At 38.9% G+C, this 22917-nt stretch overlaps 1 protein-coding gene across 2 annotated transcripts in view; it reads right to left on the reverse strand.

Annotated features, from left to right (window-relative positions):
* The window catches only part of SMARCAD1 (SNF2 related chromatin remodeling ATPase with DExD box 1), a 45891-nt gene extending 23012 nt beyond the window's left edge, over positions 1 to 22879 (reverse strand). The window contains exons 1-7 of one of the 2 annotated variants that reach the window (XM_080592168.1): positions 22423 to 22879; positions 12958 to 13132; positions 9345 to 9522; positions 7278 to 7341; positions 2969 to 3057; positions 1202 to 1291; positions 480 to 564 (exon numbers count right to left, since the gene is read on the reverse strand). In XM_080592168.1, coding sequence (XP_080448294.1) covers positions 480 to 564; positions 1202 to 1291; positions 2969 to 3057; positions 7278 to 7341; positions 9345 to 9522; positions 12958 to 13132; positions 22423 to 22588 — 847 coding nt within the window. In that variant the 5' untranslated portion in view covers positions 22589 to 22879. The remainder of the gene's footprint in view (positions 1 to 479; positions 565 to 1201; positions 1292 to 2968; positions 3058 to 7277; positions 7342 to 9344; positions 9523 to 12957; positions 13133 to 22422) is intronic. The other variant, XM_080592169.1, reaches the window with a different exon arrangement.
* Between the last annotated feature and the right edge of the window lie 38 nt (positions 22880 to 22917).

Consider the following 22917-nt stretch of genomic DNA (forward strand, 5'->3'; position numbering starts at 1 on the left):
TTAAGGCCTGTTTTTAGTATTTTCCTATACTAAAAAATATTTCAAAAAGATAAATAAGCTTATGTTGCACGTCACCTATGCAGATATTGGCAGTTACTGATTTACAAATTACTCAAGTTATAAAAACCAACTTATTTTTAAGGAAGTGGAAGGGAACAAGTGTCAGCTTTGATACGTTTCAGAATATATTTTATGACATACTCGTAAGTAATTACAACTCCTTATGTAAATCTATATTAGCAAGGCAAAGATAATTATCTCTTATAAAGAATGATAAATCATGATACTGAAAAGTAGAGAAAAATCCAGTTTCCTTCTTTTACCTCCATCTCCCCTTCCTCAATACTATTTTCAAGTATCAGTTAAAGTTTCCAGATGTAGCGCTGTCAGGACTGTCATTGCTGGACATTAGAAAAGATTTATACTATAAGCCTGTTTGTTTTGTCTTGGCATAAAATGGATTATAAGTCTGTCTTTACCTTCACTGTCTTCTGCAAATACTCTCAGGGCTTCTTGTGCTTCATGAAACACCCAGTTATGTTCCTGAAGTACATCTCTCAGTTCCTAGTAAGCGATGAGAAATTTTGTTTTGTAGTTAAGATAAGAAGAAACTAGAATTCTCTATATATTAACACTGAGATATGAACACTTAATTTTAATCCCATAAGGCAAACACTCTTCCCCCACCCCCATAAGTCAGAGGATTCAAAAGAAAGGAAATCAGAAGTAGAAAAACCTTCAGTTCATCTTTAGCACAGACATGCGCTCCACTTTTCAAAAGGGTTGAACACATCAACAAGCTTTGCTTCCAACAATTTAAAAGTACAGTATTAGAAGGCCCTGATCAGTTGCTGAGTATCTTCAGGTACCAAACTACTGCAACACACACACTATACCTCATTGTCTGTGGGGGGAGAGGGCCAGAGGGAAGGGGATTTCCCCCATACATTTTATAAGAGGCCAGGCTCGCCATATGGACCAAAACAGCAGCGCAAAAAGTTCTGTATAGTCTTTGACTAATTCCAGCTGCTCTCAGTCAAGGGCAAATTGCATTCCAAGGGCAGGAGCAATGAAGGCCTTCCTACCCTTGAAACCTTCTGAGAGCACTGCTAGTATAAGGACTGTTTCATTTAGACTATTGACAGCTACCATTTTCTTAAGAAGTCGAAATCTGATTTGTTATCAGGAGACATAAGCTCACCTCCTTATCCAACGCAGGGAATGTATTCTGCAGCTTCTTTACAAGCATCTCTCTCTTCTCCCATCGTCTTTGGGATTCTGATCCATCCAGCTACGTTAGAAAAAAGAAATCTGTTTTAGGCTTAATGTAAATTACAGAAAAATCAAACCTAATCAGTATTGCTTACCTTAAAGTCACTTCAAATGACAAAAGTGCTCAAGACAAATCCAAGTTGCAGAAGTGATTCCTCATACACAATCAATACTCAAAATAAGGCTAAAACTTTCAAGAGTGTAGAAAGTCTTCAGTCATGAAAGACTGCCATTCTTTATTTGATTAGCATATACAGTGCAAAGTTACATATCAAAACATAAATAATTTAAAGTTATCTAGTTTGTATTTCTTTAAAATAAAAACAATAGTTAGTAGTGATTCTGCATGATATTTCAGGCAGAAGGCAGTAGGGTTAACATTCAGGAGGTAAAGTAAGTTAAGTTAGATTAACAAGTGTGTAGCATTTAACACGCCAGAGCCTATAAACACGTCAATTGGTGTGTTTATATGAAGATTGATGTGTTTCAAAAAGAAACAAAAACACAACAGAACCAATGCTGTGTCAAAGCACCGTCAAGTCACATCAAAACTTGGCAAAAAGTTTTTGTCAACCTGAGTTTCACAACAGCTACTCTAAGTTGGGAAAGAGGGAGGTTTCTTATGACCGAGTGCCAAGATTTCTACATGCCACAAGCTGTTTTGTTATGTACCCAACACAAAAAATCAAACATGTTCCTTCTCAGAGCACTGAACGCAAAGCGGTTACACATCTACTTATCTACAGCAAAGATACTAACATTTTTATTTACCTAACTAAATGAGGGTATTTGCTGAACGAACATAAACCAGATCACCCAGACGTACTTCCAGGTAACAGAGGACATGGTTCCTTCCCTTAGCAAGCCTACAGCATCATTAGGAAAAGGGCCATGGTAAATACAAGAGCCAGTAAAGGGATGAAGCATGCTCTAGCTTTTGGAGTCAGTTACCCCTGAGAGAAAATTTCTCAGCATGTGCTAAAAAACGTGCAACTATTTCCATTACTAATCTCTAGTACAAATTTTAAAAATCCTCATTTCAGCTGATTTTTTTCCTCACTCCTCAGTCTTTTAACTGTAACAGAACTGTTAAGCATAGAAATCAAACTACTGCCTAAAACCAGGTCCAGTGAAGCTTGTTTGGTACACCAGCTGGGTAATAGTTCAGTATCTGTACACAAAGGTCAAAGTAATCATTCCATTTAACTTATCTGATTCATTGCTTTCCAAGATTTCCCTGTGCCATAGTTCTTTTCCAACCTAAATGATTCTATGATTCTATCACTACTATAGCAAAGGATAAGAGTAACAAAAGATGTCGAACTTCACCTATTTGAGGAAAAATAAGGAATGACCTGATGAAGCAAGTTGCCCCATAGCTGATAACTCCCGTTAACATTCACAGCAACTGAACTGTACCCAGTGCCTCACACACTGCTGCTACCTGTCATCAATTTCTACCCTGAGAGCAGTAACTAGACTAATTAGGACACAAAACTATAAATATTAAAGAGCAAAACAGGTAGCTTCATTTAGCATTGCCAAAAAGAATAAAGCAGAAAAACTCAGAGAGCAAGATTTGAATTTGATGGAATTTTCTGATAAAAAAACACCGAGTTCATGGCACTACTGTCGCTGATCAAGTCAGATGCTTCCACTTACTTCACAGCACTTAGACAGAAAAAACAATACTTACATGATTAGTTTTTGGCTTTTTTGGAGCTTCCTCATCACTGTTGTCACAATTTCTGGGGGAACCTTTTAGTTTCCTTTTACGAAAAGTAGCTTTAAAAGGAAGCAAAAAAGAACTGGAAATTACTTTCATTACGTTTACTTCAATACAGTAGGATGATTCAAACCAGAACTATAGTAACTACTTGTTAACTGCACAAGATGTTGAATGGTCTTCTGTAGTAGTTTATTACTACAGTCCACAAGTACACAGAAACTCCAAGCAAAGCCGCTGCTTGAAAATACGTTTCTTTACCTTATTTTCCTCCTCAAGTTTTATTTAGTACTCTGGCAACTAAGCAATCATGTCTCATAGGAAACAGCTTTATTTTTTTAAACTGCCCCATATTTTTACGTACGAGTAAAGTTGTATCTTTCTTTTAACAGCAGTAGTTTTCCAAATGAAAGCTAATTTTATTTAAGCTAAGTGCTTTTGGAAATTTGGTACTTAACCAAGGCTAAAACCAAGCTATGAGTTATGATATGCACTCCACTGCTGATCTGGAAATGCTGGTGATTGATTTCTGGCTCAGGTGCACACTAGAGGTTACTATCAAACAGTTTTCAACATTAAATCAAAATGCTTGAAAGAGAACTATGCGTATTAAGTCAGAGATAACCAAATATCAGTGATACCTAAATTATTTATGAATAGTTTACATGAGCCAGAACTTTCTGAATATCTTTGGGCCCAGGTGATAATCAGAGATTACCATCTTAGCATTAAGACCTGCCCAGTCAGGTGCATTTTAACTGCCACGATGCATGGCTCATGAAGTTACATTACCACTACTTCTCCACATTAACTTTGCTTGAAGCAGCAACTCTTACTAGATGAATACTCCTTTTACTATAGTTCAAATTACTTGAAGTTTCCCAATCTTTTTGGAAGCCTGCTGGCAGATCTTTCGAGCTTTCATGTCTGTCACAAGCATCTGCAGCCAACCTCTCGTCCCAGACTGCCAAAGGACAGTCAGCAAACAAGCAGAGCTCAAGTGATCACACACAAAAAACATGCTCGCTTTCAAATCCAAAAGACGATATGGACAACCAAAACAGCTTTAATTGTGAAAAATTAAGTATTCACATCTTTGCACAGAAACACATTTTTGTATGAAAATACTTCCAAATACATTTTCCACTAGACTAATTCCCTCTGGTATCAAAAACGGAAGTGGCACATAGGTTAAAAAAAAATAACACTTCCCAAAGACAGAGTAGTAAAGCATCAGCAATAACTAGCTCTTCATTCAAGTTCCAGATATCTACCAGAAAAGACTGGTAAGATTTTTCACAGCATATTCATTTCTACATATCAATATAAAACACACAGAAGCAGCACACCTCAAAGAATCCAGAGAACGTGTCGACAGAGGGGAAGCAACTCTCCTTCAGCATTCAGAGAACAATGCGCTTGACTTTTCTGCCCAAGAATCTCATTCAACAATATGGGCAGGAAAAAAAAAAACACGCAACAAAAACATACTACTAGCTTAAGACTGAAAAATGTGTTTAGCCTTGATACCAAGGCTAAGGGTGGTCAGGCTGCTGTTGGGTAAAGCACTAGAAGAGTTAAGGAGTCATTACGCTTAAGATCAACTAGAACTGCTTTCAGGTTTGTTAATTCCGAACGTGAACAGGGACCCTGCAAACCTCTCTGCCACACAGGCTTCATAGAGTATTTCCAAGATTACCGTCCTTTCTTTGAAGTCATGGGCTGAATGATCATTGGTCTTTGGAGGAAAACCAAAGAAATAAATAAAACTGGTCAAGCGCAATTTGAGTGACAATTAAGCTGCAGTGGAGAATCTGGATAACCACGATCTCAGGAACCTACCAATATAAAATTACTTATAAATCAGTCTGTGATCATCTAAAACTAAACATATCTACAACCGAAAAACAACTTTCTAAAGGCATTCACTTTGCAAGGTATACCTAATTTTTGCTTCCTGGGCCAAGGCAACACTGCTGAGGGAATGAAGAAGCTGTATGATTGCTAGACAGGATTCATCCTTGGAGTGTAGGCAGGGTACATGGGACCCTCCAGAGAAAACGTTACTCCGTTTTTTTTTTTTTTAATCAATAAGCAATGAGAAAAGTAACTCAAGGGTTTCAAATTTTAGAGGCACTTGTAATTATTTCCACTGTTATTTGCTGTTACCACTACAAAAAACAAAACACCTTGTGACAGTGACTTCCTTACACTATTATGAAAGGGACAGTCATTTCTGTCTGTTCAAAAAGCAGTAACATCAAAGAATTTTACTTGAGGCGTTAGCTCAGAAGAACCCACACTGATTTCATAGTTTTCAAGATGTACAGAAAGCAACAATGGAAACGAATCACGAGAAGCAGGTATTGCTGTAACTTCATGTCTTTCATTCATGCACACTTTTTTTCCCAGTATATCACATCTGATCTTTGTACCAGTAAGTTATCTGTAATGATTCTAATTTTAGTTATAGAAACAACAATTTGAACTATACAAATACAAGTTTTGTCACTGTTAAGGAAAGGACCAAACTGAGAATGCTTTGTCAGGCCACTTTTTTTTTTTTTAGCCAAACTATGCTTCATAAAATTGTATCGTCCCTCACTTCTCACCCAGTCAACACCTCATAACAAGTAAAGCATATCAAAAATTGACATGGAGAAGCAGATGTTCAATGATGTTTCCACTTTTTAAAAAAGTGTGTCCAAAATGAGATGATTTATACCATCAGGCATGCTCATTCTTAACTAAATATTTTATATAACTGAGATGATTAAAGAGAATTCTGCTGCCAAGATTCTTCTGTGGGCTTCTGTCGAAAGCATATGAAACAGCACTCTTAGATCAACACAAAAATGGCCAAAAGGCAGGGTCTAAATACCAGAAATCAGTGTTTTAGTTCAGACATTGAATTGCACCAAAATTTAGAGATGTCTATTAGCGTGAAGTGTTTTAATATTAATCAAAACCCTTGAAAAGTAATCATAATCTTCCAGGAAGGGTTTTTCCAGGAGCAGCACTCAGAAGTAGCATGTCCCTTGAGAATGTGTTGGCTTCTTCCCGCCTATGTATAGAATCTGATCATGCACACAGTGATAACCTCAAAATACTCGACAGTCAGAAAGCATGGTCTGGTTAGATTAAAAGGTTAAAAATTCTGTGTTAAAGAGGTGTTTTTTTTAAAGCTTTTCATTAACTATTAAAAATCTTGTAAGTTGTAATGTTTCTCCTCTTCTGATTTTTATATACAACAGGGAGAACGGAATTATCAAAAGATCATCTTCTACGTTAGATAGAGAATAAAACTATATTCTCCCTCAGCACGAGCTTCCTACAGATAGTTTCCAAATCCATGGAAATCCAAAATTAAAATTCATCTGGAAGAAAAGACACATGAATCACTTAAATAAAATAATCAACAGTGATTATAAACAGCTTTCTCCATCCTATCCAAACCATGAAGATCTTTCAAGAAAGTCACAGACAACTAAGCTGTAAACAGACTGAGACTGATAAAACAGCTTTTTAAGACATAATATTCAAAATGACCTTTAACTCTTCTCCCCACCACAAACACATGATAAATCAATCAAAATGATTAACAGAATACAGAGGTTTAAACCCTGAACTTAGGTGATGTCAAGAGCAAAACCCAAGGCCTGAGAATGATGACCTTTTTTACATGCTTACCTCTTCCTACACATTCCCACATCTTGGGATTCTTTGGTAACATCACGTAACATCATGAGACTGCAGGAATTCAGATGCAGAAAAAGAAAACCCTAAACAAGCTCTGGGGACTCAAAGCATGGTTTGGAGGATGTTTTGCTACAGAACCATGAGGAATTGTCTGCAGTAGTGTTTAAGCCTACCAGTTCTTACTCGGAATTACAAGTCTATAAGTCAACCTGAACAGAAAATCATGACAGGGCTTGACACAAGAAAGTTCTAGTTAGAAATGGCTACATACTCCAGCACAATTTTTTATCACCAGATTTCTCACCCACAACATTTAGTACTACTGTCTTTAACCTATTACTATTTACCTCAAATTCCAAGCAACAAAGGAACTATTAGCAAGAAAAGTAACTTACTTAAAGACCCCATATATATATATATAAATATATATATTTATATATATATAAAGACCCCAAAGCCGTCCTAAACTACACAGAATATATTTTCCTTTTTTTTTTTCTTTTTTTTTTTATATTTCTGAATTTTGGTATGCATCTTCTTCTCATCTTTCCCCTTGGACAGTCTGCAGCTTCAAACATACCTTCATCACTGAACTTCAAACCAGCAGCTATCGCTTCATCCATTGTGTGCGTCGATTCTATCAACTGAAAAAAAAACCAACAGCTAAGTGGCAAGATTTAATCCAGATGAAAAGAGGACAACGATGATAAATAAGCAGGATTGAAATACACTTTGAAAAAAAAAAAAACAACTCAAAACCCTAACACCCAAAAGTCATTTATTGTAAATTCCAAATCCAAAACCAAAATTGACAGGTACTAAATCATCACCTAGACTGATTACAATCACATCAGCTGTATTTGGCAACACTTTGTATTAAAGCTGTTTTCAAGTATGTTTTTAAATTTAATTTATGTTACTTTCTTTTCCCCCTCCTATTTCACAAACATATGATGGAAGTTTCAGTAAACTTTTTTTTTTAAATCTCCAAAAACATTTTATGTTACTATCAGAAAGCCAGATGACCCAAAAACCTAACATCTTAACTCATGAATTTTTTTATATACCGCTATGTCACAGTGGTTGATTTCCTGGAATCGAATTTAAACCATGCCTCCAACAGATTATCTTTCTTGCAACCTTAGATTCTTTTCTCCATCTACCTGCAATCTCAGCATAGATCATTCTTACAAATTAACTGAATATCGAGACTTATAAAGTAAGTACTGCTTTTTCCAAGCATGGTAACTTCAACAAAAGCAAACAGCCTAAAGGTTACAAACAAAACAACACACATAAAATGAGGAGATCTGATTCCCAAGCATCTGTTCACATTTCTAAACACTGCCTTACAATTTTACTATAAACATATTTTCCTTTTGAAAGGAGCATAGGAGTATTGCTTACTATTTTTTCTTAACAACATTCACTGGTCATGTAGGGCTTATCAGGACAAGCTGTTCCAGATCCTTTGTGAAGAAACAATAGATTTGCCTATTATTCCCTCATCTTCCCTCAAGAATGTTGTGGATATGTAATCACGGAAAATATGCTTGCACAGCCCTTACATACTACAAAGTTGTGTTGATAGAGGAGCTCTCTTATGCTCTCCTGAGAACAGATACCATCAGCACTACATACCACTAAGCATTTACAAACACCACTGAAGTCACTCCTCATTGAACCCACAAAACAGCAAACAGACACACTATACAAGCATTATTTCTAGTTAGTTTCTAGGCTACTATGAACCGTTCTCTCTTTGGTTTAAGTACATTCTGTGTGGTAATTGAAACTTCATATGCTCTGGGCATTTACAGCATAATTTATACTATAACCTCCAGGAGAAAAAATAAAATAAAATAAAAAATTGCTATTTGCAACCCCATAATCACCCAGCAAAGAATACCAGTTGAATTTCTGCACTTCTTTAAGGATACTTGGGCAACTAGGAAACTTAATAGATTAATTTAAATGCATTTATCTTTGAAAACTAAAGCTACTGAAAAACTAGTTACGTATCAGCACTAAGAGGTAAGCTTAATGAAGATATATTTTACTGTAATAAGTTACCATAATGTTACAGTAGATTTGTGCTGTACATTGGAGAATGGCCAAGAGTATCTTAGGTTTATACAGAGGCATAATTTTAAGAAATTAGAGTAATTTCAAGCCTACTCTTTTTGCCTCACTGGAAGTAGTACAGGCTTTGAGCATTAAATCTGATGAAAGCAAAGGGGAAGTGTTTCATGTAGTGTAGCTAACAATGATTTCACTCATTCTGCATTAACCAGTTAACTGCACTCCAGCAACAGCTATCACTAGTTATGAACCAAGGTAGCTCTAATTAAGGTTAAAAGTCAGGACAGCACAAAGTAATAGAAAAATGTACTGTACCCTAGAATTCACTGTTGAAGAGACCTGATTCTTTTATACATATCTATACACACACATACACACACTTTAAAAAAAACAAAAACACACAAAATAAACTTCCATGATTGTACTTCCCCTGCAAGGAGTATTACTTTGGTAACATCTTTTGCTAGGAAGACTTGAGGCTCTTCCCTCTTGTAATGCCAAAAGCATAAGAATACTGCCTACAAAACAGTCATCAAAATAAAGTAAGAGAACAGAGCATTATTACTTCTAGTAAATCCTGGTCACTTCTCTGGGGGAAAAGTTCCTTCATTGTTTGCAGCTTTGCACCTTTGATATCTTCCTCCACACCATTCTTCATGTCTGGCAGCTGACCTCCACCATTTACATAAGCCAACTTGGTCAATTCATCCTGAGGCTGCTCATCATCCTTAGACTCTTCAGAGCTACGATGTATGAGGGACAGATAAAGAATTAAGTTTTATTTTTGCTTCTTACATTTTACTCTACAAGAACATCACTGTAAACCCAAACCAACAGGATTACATGAGTAGAAATTTATATGATTAAATTGTTAGCTTTTTAAAAAAACTATTATTTTTTAAATAAGTTGCTGCATATTATTTAAGCACATTAAACATATATTATAAAAAGAAAAATACAGTAGTAAAACTGTCGCCCTCTCCAACTTCCCCATGAGACACTGTTTGAAAACAGTATCATAGAAGTAAGGAACAGTTGAAATCCAGTTTCCTTCCTTACAAGACATATTTACATGTACTCAGTAAAATTGAGCCAAGTTGTACCCAAAGCGCTATCTCCTACTCAGGGAAAAATAAAGCATTTATGGTTTAGTATACGTTTCTGCTTACAGTAAACACATTTCAACTTGGCAAAGGGAAGAAGGAACAGACAAAATACTATGACTTACCTTTGTACTGGGGTATAAGAGGTTACTTACACCTCGATTTAACAAAATTGGATCAATTTAACAAAAACATCAATACATTTCATTATTTCAGATAACTGAATTACATCAGACTATCTCAGTTTGTTTCAAATGGTCTAGTGTTTATCTGCCCAACAGACAAACAGATCTAAGTTCTTTATAAAAAAAATAGAAAACTTTTCAGGTGCAGCATCAGTTCCCTGTCCTAATTCTCAGCTCAAAGAAATAAAATGTGAAGATCCTTAAGTAGTATCTTAAACATCTCAGAATGTGGGTAGAACCCCTTTCAAAAAAAAAAAAAAGTGGAGTCCTGAATTTACTGGAAGATTTGTTATTACAGGTTGCTTTTTCTGCAGGAAAGCTCTGTGTATTTTTGATGATACTTAGTTGCACAGACAAGATGGAATGTAGGCACAGGTCTCCTATCCTACTGCCCTCCACTGATGCATAAAACCTCCTTTCCTCAACTAAAATTAAACATTATGGAGTTTGCCATTTCATCAGGGCACCATTACCAGAAAGACTTACCTTTTATTCTTTATGCACATACATAGGTAAAAGACTAAAAATACACCCATATTTCTGGCTATAATTTCTTTAGCAGTTGAAATAGGTAACTTGCATTACAGTTTTAGAACTGACACAAAACACATGCGCAATTTTGAGACAACTTTTCCTCGAGTAATCCTTTCCTCCCTATCCTGTTCAAAAGGCACACAGACACCTGGACCCTCTGGTTGTACTATCACCAAAAAACTAGTATACTAAAAAAAAAAAAAAAAAATCCTTAAAACAAAGAATAACCCAAATTCCTCTTCAAACCACCAACCAATCTAGTCATAGGCTTCAGAAGGTCATTCAAGCATCCCCTTAAAAAGTCGTAACAAAATGGCATGTTAAAATTTATTAGCATATTTCAAACCTTTCTGCCTTGTTAAGGAAAAAACCTTCTTTATAAATTGTATATAAAGAGAACGTCAACTGAAACTGATATAGTAACACTGCAATTACCTTATCCCTTCCTATCAGGGATTAACATCTAAATACGTGTCAACAAAGCCAGAGTTGCATACATCATGTCTTCTCTACAATCACGTTCCTAGCAAGCATGAAGAAACGCTCGTGTAACCACTAAAAGAGTATGACTCTGACCCACAAAGTCTATTATGTTAGAATTGTTTTTCCAACAAAGCCTAGATAGCAACTCACCTAGGGAAGCTTACCTCACTTAAGGCTAGAAAATCTGTACTTTCTGCTCTAGAACATCTTTTATCCAGGATAACAGAGGCTAGGATACCCAGAAATAAAGGAAGAAATTCACAAAATCCCCAAACTCTAGGTAAAACATGTACCAAGAAGCGCAGTATAAAGACACCTGGTCAGCTGATTCTGTGCAAAACCAAGCTAAATTCAGCACACGCCAGAACTAATAAGCCTGGCCAGACCCAAGCTAAGTCCTGCCATACTCTTCCTTCCAGTTTTAGCTCACACAGAATGCCACTCGTGAGGGAGTTTAGTGGATTCAGTGTACATCAATTAGCACCTGAGCCAATGAGCCATGACAAAGTGTTGAGCAGTGGGGTGCCTAGTGCATCAGAGATCAGCGGCTACAGAGGAATAATGAAGAGTACAAGAGGATATGGCTCACTTGAGACACAGATGAATCGTTGGGAGCTGCTTTGGTATCTGTCTGTCTCTCCCCCAGTAATCAGATTACAGAGGGGAAACAGCAACATGTGGCTCTGCAAGTTGGATCCTGCATGGCTTATTAGCTTCTGCTCCATACTGCACGGAACTGATTGTACTGCTTCCAAATCTGGTTGATCCCAGAAGCAGCACAACTTTGTTTACACAGCACTGCACACAAGCCAATATGGTGCATGCAAACACCTTGCTGCCCCTGTATCCTTGCACAATCTACAACTTAAACCATTTGCTCATAGATAGATAATGAGCTCCCTCTGCAAACCACTGAAGATCTTTTTTTTCTTACCAAGTATCTGCTATAGGTTGAGACTTCAGGAAAATGCATAAAAAAACCAATAATTTCAGTTAATAGTAGCAGGGAAAAGCACTTTTTCATGTCTGCTGACAAGCTCCAATAACTCCATGCTCTGCATAGGGACTGAAAATTGGGCCAAGACCCATTGCTATTCCCATTAAAGTTAACAAATTTTATTTCAAGCAGGTTATCAACATATGCAGGCTAAACCATCCTGTTTTGCTTGGCAGAAATACAGTTAAGGGGCACAGACAACCAGCACATTCTGGTCACACAGATGTATAACTAGCAGATAATAAATAGCATGGGTTTCTTCAAACCATTCCAGCTGGTCGTGTAAGATACCTGCACATAGCTCGTCTCTCCTGCACTCTCAATGCTCCTTTTTTAGCACCCACAAAAGTGACATGTGCACGCTATTCTCTTCCCTGCTAACTCATCAAAAAATGTTTCTAAATCACTAACAAAATTTTCACTAAGTATAATAAAACACATCACGCACCTAATACATAATAATTCAGCTCAAAAAAATCTTACACTACACACAGAAGCAGTGCTTGCCTTCTTGTCCTTCTATAGTTTCATTAAAAACAAACAGGCTTAGACAAACTCCAATACGTTTTAAAACTTAAAGCTAATATTTTAAAGTTTAGCTTTGAAGTGCCATCAAAATAATTTCAGAGGGACAAATGTGCAAACTTAAAATAAACACCACGCATATCGTCCAATATCATGGAATTCCTCCCTCTTAAGCCATGTTCTCAAAGAAGACACTTAAGAGCTGTATTTTTTTCCCCTGAAAATCAAGCAGAGTTCAGTTACATCGCAAGATCTAAAGCCAGAACATAGTCTCATTTTTAATCCAGCATTACAATTTAAAACATCACATCAGCTTGCATAAACATTACACAAAACCAGGTTAAAGCTTACATTACAATCACATCTTCCGCTGGAGCCTTTTTTAATTTTGCAGAATGGAAATTTCTTGGTTCTTCATCTTCACTGTCTGAAGACAAGTCTAGGAATTGTACTCCTCTTCGACGCTTGAAATAAGACAGCTTCGTTGTCCTCTCATCTTCAGGAGTTTCTGGTACGCTGGAGTACCCTGTGCAAGCAATTTCAATAGGAGAAAAGATGGGAGAAAATGACTTAGGACTTAAAACTTCAAATACTTATTCATACTTATAGCATCAGATAGCTATGACTTTATCATACAGAGCAACCACTTCAACAGAACTCATATCCTTATGCACGGAAAATTCCTGTAAGCTGTAACTTACCTGGCAAAATCACCTCAGTGATCTTATTTCACACACACAGAAGCCTGTATAGTATAAACCACAAAGTTTAAGAGCGCTAGTAATTATTTAAATGCATGTTTATCTTGGGAGAAATAAACAAATCAGCAGAGTCCTCTGAGCTACTTCCAGGCTAATCAGGACACGGACAGACACACAGTAGTGTATCTGATGGCTGATTTATAATCTGTTGGTCACAGCCTTTCAGGAAGGGTGCACCACTATTACACTGAAGATTAGAAAGCTACGCTGAGGATCTTAACAGGTACAGATGCAAATCCTATAGATACGATCTAAGTACCCAGTCTTTTCCACATTGTGCTCTAGACGATTCTTATGTAGGAAACTTAAAACACAGGACACTTGGTGTATTTTCAAGGTAAACAGAATCTGTCTCCACATGTACATACTGTAATTGCATCTCACAAACCATGTATTACTTGCCATGAAACTTGTAAAACTGAGCCACTGTGCCTGCACTAACCTATACTGAATCTTCACTTCTGAACATACTCAGAAGACAACCATGAGCATAAGCAGCCAAGCTATTCATGCAATTCCTGAACTAGTAACAAATATAGCATGGTAAAATCCCTGTCAGCTACACCTGAAGCCAGTTCCATGCACGTATCTAGATGGGGAAAACATGACCGCACAGGGAAATGACACAGCATGTGATATACAAAATGGGTCTTGAAACTAAAGCAGAGAGAGGATCAGAACACTGTAAACCAAAACAAAAAAGCCTGCACTTTATTAGACTTTGCTCTGTCGCCCTCTTCCAGCACTGTACCAAAGGCACAGTGTGCTCTAACCTCACATATTGTGTATTTCAAAGTGGTTATTGTGGTTATAACTGTAAAATTCAGATGCTCCCATATGAACTTGGGCAGGTTAAAACATATGGCTCAATCCAGTACCTACCAAGGCTGGAGTTGTTCTGCCACTTTTTTTTTTTTTTTTTTTTTTTTTTAAAAAAAAGACACTAGGAAAAGACGAATTTGTAGTTGACTCACGTGGACTTGAACGTATAGCTCCTATCTCTGCATCTTTATATGTGCACTACACATAACTAAATATTTGGTAACAACTGACAACTCATAAGTGTGCCATTTCGTGTCAGCAATTGAAGAAAAGCATTCAAAGCATTTTGCAGAAGCTATGAGCCCAGAATCTCAACCTGACCCAATGCACTACTCCCTCACGCTCTATCTATACTTCATTCCTTTCTACTAATTTACTATTTTTATAGCCAGTGATGAAAAGAACTACTAAACAAAGAACGGTTAGTATGCCAAGTAATGTTGTTTAAGACCAGACAAATTATGAACCCTGGAGGCACATGACTGAAGAAAGGATGAAGAATGCACGGAGTGGAGAATGTGACAGCTTCAGAGAGCATCTGCTGTACAAAAGTAATCTTGTAGAAAATAAATTTAAAATAACTCACTGTGGCAGCATTTGATAGAAACACAAAAGCACAATGATAAGCAATTTGCTGACACTAAACTGCTAGGCGATACAGGCTTTGAAAGGCCAAAGGTACCCAATAAACTAAAAAATATGGGACTGTTATATAGTGCACTGCTGAGAGGGGAAAAAAAGAACTTTAAAATGGAGATTATTAACATCAATTACAAAAGTAAGAATGATCTTAACTCAAACTTCTTTAACATCCATGAATAGCTCAAAACAAGTATTCGTTACAGTCAATCTTCAGATGATTTTAGCTATGCAAAGGTAAGATCTTACAGAATACATGAAACACACATCTAACCAGGTATTAATCCATCAGGATGAAATACAGGAGTAGGAAGATGGAAAAGCACATCATAAATCAGTTTTAATTCTCAGCTAAAAACCTCTGTGATCTGACACTCCCATATTTCATACTGACCATATCTAACAGGAAAGGTTTTGTCTTTCTCTCATGCCCACAAAGGAACTGCTTCCCAAGTGACAGGCAAGTTTGCTTCCTACCCGCTGCTGCTGTTACCCAGTCTACGTTCCTTGCAGAACCACAGGCATTAATCAGAAATGAGCACTGATGAAGCAGGACTAAAAATGTAACGCCCAGCTTGTTGAACACACCAAGGCAAGATTCATGCTTGCCACCATTCAAGGGTCAGGCAGCTTTCGTTTCAGTAGCTGTTATAGTTGGAAACCTCCAGATTGACTTCCCTATGGAACAGCAGACACTGTAATGAGTCTGAGAGGGGCCAGCTGAGAGCGCATCATCCTTCTTACTGACAAAAGCTCCCATACTTGCTCAGATCCCTATACATCTGTCCTCACACGCAAAACCAGAGCTCTCACTTATCTCCAATTGAATAAAATTGCATCCTAAACACAAAACCTGGTAGCCCACGTCAGTGCCCTCATGTGTTGGGTTGCCCTCACCTGGAGCTGCCTTGTGCACATGCAGAGGGGCGACTCAGAGCCTCTGGTCCTTGCCTGACTCCCCAGACCACCTCACCTCCTTGCTGGACCAGCCCTGTACCAGCTGGCAGTCACACTGACACAGGCATGGAGATTCCCCTCACTCTGTATTCAGAACACCATTTTAATGAGAAGACAGGACTCACTATGACCATCAGGAACAAGGCATGGCCAGAAGCATATGCCGCCCATTTTACATATCACTGGTCTCTTTTAATCCCTTATCCCTCTATTTTCTTCACACTTGTTCCTCCTCAAGCCACTCTGATCCCTCCCTTTCCTTACTTCTGGCTCCCCCCAACCACCCCCTCGCAGGTTTTGTATTCTCCCCAAAGGCCATTATCCACATCCCACAACAAGCTCCATGCCCCCAAGGCAGCAGTCCCCCCATCTGAACGGTGCTCCCAAGGGCCTGGCTGCTGACTCACGGCAATGGGTGTCACGCTATGGCAATGGGTGTCACGCTATGCCCACGGGGCGATGCCTCTCCTGGGACAGCCACAGGAGAAGCTGGGACAGGCTGTGTTGTTCAGGCTCCCCTACCTGCCTCTGTGCTCCCTCGGGGGTGCAGAGATTAGGTGCTTTTACTCAATGTACAGCAGAACAAATTCCATCTCCGCAGCTGGTACTGAACAAATGGGAGCTCCCTGCTGTTAACAGCTTCCGATTTATGCTGTAAGAGGACAAAACTCCAAAAACTGATAAAGTATAGCTATATTTTCCTATGAATGACAGACAATAATATACTCTGAATTGGGAGGCAGATGGGTGAAAAAACTCTCCAGACTCATTTCCTACTCCAAAGGAATTCAGAATAAGAAAGACTAAAAAAATACACAAGGCAGGTGCAGGAGACCCGGCTACAAAACTCCTGGGAGAGTTGAGTTTTACTGATACAACTGTCAGTGGAAATCCTCGTATACAAGGACTTCACATCCTCACCATGTAAATACAGCATCACGCGCATGCTCTCCCCTCTAGCGTGTCAACCCTTTCTTAAAACTAATGTGGCAATGTGTCAAACACCAATGCTGCTTTCTCAGCTGCCGACTCTGGAAACAGAACTTCAGCTGAAAATAGCAGCAGTTTCTTCTGCCTGTGCTCAGCAGCACAGAAACACATCAGGCTGAGCTACTACAGAGGTAACCTCCGGTTTCAGAGCTGATTTGGCAGAAGAGGCTACAATAAATTCATCTGATAATCAAATGCAGAAGTGAGCTACATGTCAAATTCCTTTTTTTATGAAAAGAGACTTTTTTCTATCAATTTCAAGTGTGGCAAAAAAAATACAGCAATGATTTTTAGCGGGGCCAAGTGTCTCACTTAGCGAAGCAATGGCATTACCTCGAGAAGCCCACACTGTAGCTTAGTGTTTGTTCCAAAATGGGACAGGCCCTCCTGCAGTCAAGACCAACACCCTAGCAGCAGAGAGTTCTCCAGCTGTACTTTTTCCTACCTGTCCACATTTGGAAGGAGACATGCTGTCTCTTACAGAGCTGATTTGCATTATGTAAAACCTATATATATGTAGATAGTTTAAGAAGAATGCAGGAGAAGAGACATCAGGGTAAGTATCAAACACTTTAATTGAATTTAAATATAAAGACGTGGGCAAACTTGTTCCAGCAACCTCTCCCTACCTGGTTTAAAAAACAGTTCTAGTTTAGCAAACTAAAACACAACATTTCTGAACGTTATAAAGATGGGCTAGCCAAGCGAGGGTTATTGCAATAGCACAGAACTGTGCGGAGTATAAGAATTGAATAGAAGTAACATAACATCTCTATAAGAAAAAGGAAACGTTCCATCTCTACTGAATTAACACAATCGATCAAGCCAGTTTGCATGATCTTTGCCTTGTAAGTTAGGCTATATTCCAAACACACTCCTTCTGCAATAGCAGGTCACGCATGCAGGCAGGCAGGCACTCATTACAGCTTTGGTAAGAAGCATCCTTATTGGATATAAAGAGAAACCAACTAGCTTACAAAAACAACACAGCCTTCAAAACGATTTTGTTCTTTAGAATAGGCCTTGCAAGAAGTTTAGGTGTAAATGAAAAGTGTATTTACTTCTCCACTTGGTGACTTCTCATTTTATTTTTACTTTAAACAGCAATCACTGTTCCTGACAGCTCCTAACTCCTATACCTATGAAATGCTGAGTTACTAGGAAAAAGCATTCTCCCTCTCAAAAAAAGCACTATTTCCTTCTTCTGCTTCCTCCACCTATTCCATTGAACAGAATCCCTTGAGAGGACAGATGGGGGGAAAAAAAGTAAGTCATACATGCAAGAAGAGGAGTCCTTCCCATGTATTTAGAGCAAATCATAACCTTGTACAGTAGTGTTAGTTTAAAAAAAAAATGAAAAAACCCAACAACTAATTTTCGCTCTCATGAAAAAAGACTCCATGAGAATAACTGGATCCAACTGTGCACAAGTATGTGGTGACAGTTTTAAGTCAGGGACGATGGTATTCAAATGAAACTCTTTCAAACATCAGAGCAAATGCTGTGTTCAGCATGGTCAGTAAACACACAGCTCCTCTACTGAGCTTCACTACATAACCTGACTTTTTTTGTTTTTAAACAACATACTTTCTACAGTCTTTCAGAAGACATACCTAGTGTGGAGCCACGTTACATAGCCCTATAATTCTAATTATAACCTGCAATACAAACCACACGTCATGATCAAAGCAGCCTGGCCCTTTCTTTCCTGAATAAAAATAAAATTGAAGTAATACTTTGAAGCTTACTATGTTTACGACCACTGCACAGCAAACTAATTGAAGGTAATTTCTACCCAGTTTCAGAAAGCAGTATCAAATGCACATTGCTATAGTCTACAAACTCATCAATATTCCTGTTTCAAAGAAAGTCTTCTTCAGTTGCTAAAATATTCCTAAATATCAATAATAGACTAAGATGCTTCGTAAAGATACCATTTAAAAATGTTTAGTTCAACCTATCTTCCCAGGAATCCTCAGGGAACAGGTACTGAAGTCATTACTTTTTTTCCAGAAATGATTAAGTAGAATGATATCCTATGAACTGTGGCATAAGCAAAATATAAGGCTTCCTCTGGTCTTTAAAAAAAAAGAGGACCACAGATGAGAACACAAAAAACATGTAGCCCCAGTGCAAGTGAATGACATAACACTGAACACTGATCCCTGATAGTTCAATCATTTGGGTTATATATTTGAACTGCACAGAAAAGATATCAACAAAAACAATAATCAACCACCAGTAACAGCAATGGTTTAATTTCATCTACAACTTTTATTTCCATCTACTGTTAACAGTTTGCAAGCATGATTTTTGAATACAAATCTTATTTTGAAATTCCTGATTATAGTTATTTTAATTAATATACTTCCACCACAGCTCTGCTCCATTTCTACAGCTGGAATAATCTCATTATATTAGTACACCAGGCTACTTACAATTAAGATGACAGTTTCACCACATAATAATAAAACCTAATGTGTGAATTATTTACTAAGTAACACTGATTTCTACAGAAAATTGCAATACACTAACCTGATGCATTTCCACAGCTTTTTAGGACAGTATCTTTCAAATATGATCTGGTAACTACCCCTCAGTCACTGATGGTCCTACCCTTCAGTGAAGTGATGTTCAGAATTAATCACCTCTAACTCAGCTGCAAAGTCACTGCAAGCCTGCATCGCTTGCAAAATACATAAGCGCATAAAGACAATCCATTGTTCTGGCCATCATACTGCAAAACGTTTATTAAAGCGTAAGGTATGTACGTTCCACACAAAGCAACAAGAAGCATTACATACCTAGGGTGCAGAACAATCTACCAGTACTAGCTTGTTCTGGGAAAAATAAAAAAATATCTGAAACGATAATGGTGTTTCATGCAAAAGACACGATCTAACTTTTTTTTTTTTCCTAAAAAGAATGGAATTACTATTTTTGTCTCTCTTTGTTAGAAGCACTTTTTGGGATATTCAACAAATTGGAAATCCAAAGAAATCCCTAGGAAAGGACGCTGAACCATTCACCTCTAAAGGAAAGCATCTGATTTTAAAATTCTTTTTACATACACAATATGACTGCGTGATACCAACTTAAGTGGGACAAAAAAAGTCACCCGTTATTTAATCAATTGTTTTGGTTTGTACACATGAACTAAGGAACAGTCTCCCCTTTTTCTCAGCTCTATGCATCAATATTTTTCAAATTCACTGTGTTTGTCTTCTGAAGAAATACAGGTAATTGTTGTCCTCACGTGATTTACTGAGCACTTCCAGAAGGTTATTTTCAGCTAACTTGATGTAAACAGCTTCTTGTACAAAAAAACTCAATACTTTTGCTTATGCAGTTAGCAGTAGAGAGTGTACACTGTGCCCTAAGCAGGTCACCTCTGCATCTGCTCGATGATAATACAGAAAAACAACAACCGCCTGTTTTATTTGACCCAAAGGAAGAAAAATTCTGTCTTCCTGATGCTGATTAGGAAACAAAGAGGACACGCAACTGCTAAACCAATCTAGCTTATTCTTCCACATTTAGGTATCTCATATCTTACAGACAAAATTTGAGTTATTTCCACTTAACTTCTATAGGCTTAGAAAATGTTACATGATTTTTAAAATAGTCAATTCAATTAAATGGGTTACATAGAAACAATGCGACTTTTTTCACATATTTGCGCAAAACCACTCCAAATTCTTTAAACACTCAATGTTTGTGAAAAATGAAGCACTACGTAAATGCTAAGTACTAGTGATTACATCTCAACTTTAAGCATTAACTGGAACCCCTGTTCTACACCAGCATGTGTTCATGGTATCTTGCCCTGCACTTCTACTTAACTCTGATTTACTGCTGGTTACAATTGCCTCCCACGTGTTTTCTCACTATTACTTAGCCTTCCACAACAGTTCCTCTTTTAGGCTCCCTTTTATTGTACTCTTACCAAAAAAAAACCCGATGCCTCTCTATAGTGGGTATTCCTTCCCTCTTACACCATTCATCCATCCTCTGTCCTACCTTTGTAGGATATAAGCCCCGCACTTTAAAAAACACAAGCTCCAAACTTCATTGGTCTTGGTAGTACATGCATCCACTGGCAAAGTCGAGCCTTTAATTAAGGTAGATTAAAAGAAAAAAATTACAAAGACAAGCCACAAAACAAGCAGCATCATTCATTAGTCTGCATCTATGCCTACCACCCAAGAGCACTGGCAATCAGTATCTCCTACACTGCAGAAAACAGTGACTTACCACAAACAGGAAGACTACTTCTGTCCCAAAGCACACTTCCTCTGAGTGCCAGTTTTTCTAGCAATCCTCAACAAGACACACACATGCAGACACAGTAGCTGCAGATTGCTTGCTTCCTGTGGCATCATAGAACCATTATGGTTGGAAAAGACCTCCAATATCATCTGGTCCAACCATTCTCCCTGCCACCAAATCACTCTCTCTCCTTTTGGACAGGCTATTTAACTGCAGACTGGCAACTATCAAGCCAAGATTCTTGTTCTTTTAAACATGAAACATTCATTGATATTTAATAATACAAGCAAGACAGCACTCCAGCCAAATGAAAACAGTCAGCCTGCACAACACCAGAATTCATGGAATAATCAGTCTACCGTAATGTTGTCTGGCTCACCTGTGAAAGAAAGAGGAACTCCTCCTTCACATGAAAGGTTCTCTTATCATATAGATAAGCTACTACGATAAATAGCCTTCGAAACTGTTAAACAACACCAACGGATGTTACTCCACTAGTACCTAAATGCGTAATCAGTTTGCCTGATCTCTCCAAGGACGCTTGCATCTTGACACCTGTATCAAAAGTCAGATAGAGTAAGAATGTCCAAAACGTACGGAATGAAGAACGAAAATGACTTGTTGCTGACCCGTTCTCACACCTCCAACAACAGAACAGCTGTCAGCAAAACAAGGAAAAAAAATCACAAGTGAATGTGACTGTGCAGTTGACAGCCATTACAGCAGCATACCAGTATCAGCTGATGAATCCAAACACAACCAGCATATTGCTAATGCATCAGCCAAACAAAACAGATGCCTACATAAGCAAGCTTTTTCACATTTCCACGAAAACCACAAGCTATTGCCAGCAAAGGGGACTGCTGCAGAACTGCTAATATAACCGGCCTGTGAGGACCAGCGACAGGCTTCTCGGCTCTTTGCAAAACCAGGCCCAAGCGAAAACGAAAGACAGAAACAAACGCTTGTCTTCGCTCTTTTCAGCGTTACCTGTGATGTGCATTACGTTAGCCTAGTGAAAATGTTAAATATGTGTAGTATTGAGATCACCAGAGAACAGAAAGGTTTTTTTCTCTCTGAAAACCTTAACCTATTAGCGTGAAAAAATAGTAGTAGGGGAAGTGGTATATGAATAGGAAAGACTAACGTATTTTAAGCACAGCTTGCTTTCTGAACTGGAAGAACCATTCCACCTCTGGTTACCAGGTTACTGAGTTGACCGTAAACACGTAGATTGAACCATTTAAACATCCTTTTGTGGAAATCGCTGTGAAACACGCACGCACACGGCAGCGCCTTCGCAAAACACACCATACAGAACCACAGCAGGACCACGGCCGCTTTATTTGCAGAAACGCGGCGGTGCCGCCCGACTCACCGGTTCTCTCCGCCCCGCCCGAGGCCGGCGAGCCGGGCCTGCCGCCGTCCTCGCCATCGCCCGCCGGGGCGGCGGCCTGCCCCCGAGCCCCCAGCGGCCGGGCCTCCTGCCCCGCGCCGCCTCGCCGCCTCTCGAAGCGGAAGCGGTCCAGGTTGAAGAGGCTCATGCTCACCGCCTGCGGGACGGGACGGGACGGGACGGGACGGGCGGCACGCACGGTCGGCGACTCGCAGGGCGGGCAGGGCGCGGCAGCCCCCTCAGCCCCCTCACACGCACCTGCCGCGCATCGGCGCGGCGTGAGGGAGCGGCGCGAGCCGAGCCGAAACGAGCCGGAGTCGAAGCCGAAGCAAGGAGCGGAGCCGAAGCGGGGTGGCGGAACCGCTTCTCGCCCCGATGGCGGCTACCCGCTGCCCCGCACAGCCCGAGACGCCGGCGACGGCGCTCCGTTACGACGTCACAGAGCTCCTCCGCCCGCCCGCCCGCCCGCTTCGCGCG

The sequence above is a fragment of the Anser brachyrhynchus genome (assembly GCF_964034855.1).
Source record: "Anser brachyrhynchus genome assembly, chromosome: 4".
NCBI lineage: Eukaryota > Metazoa > Chordata > Aves > Anseriformes > Anatidae > Anser > Anser brachyrhynchus.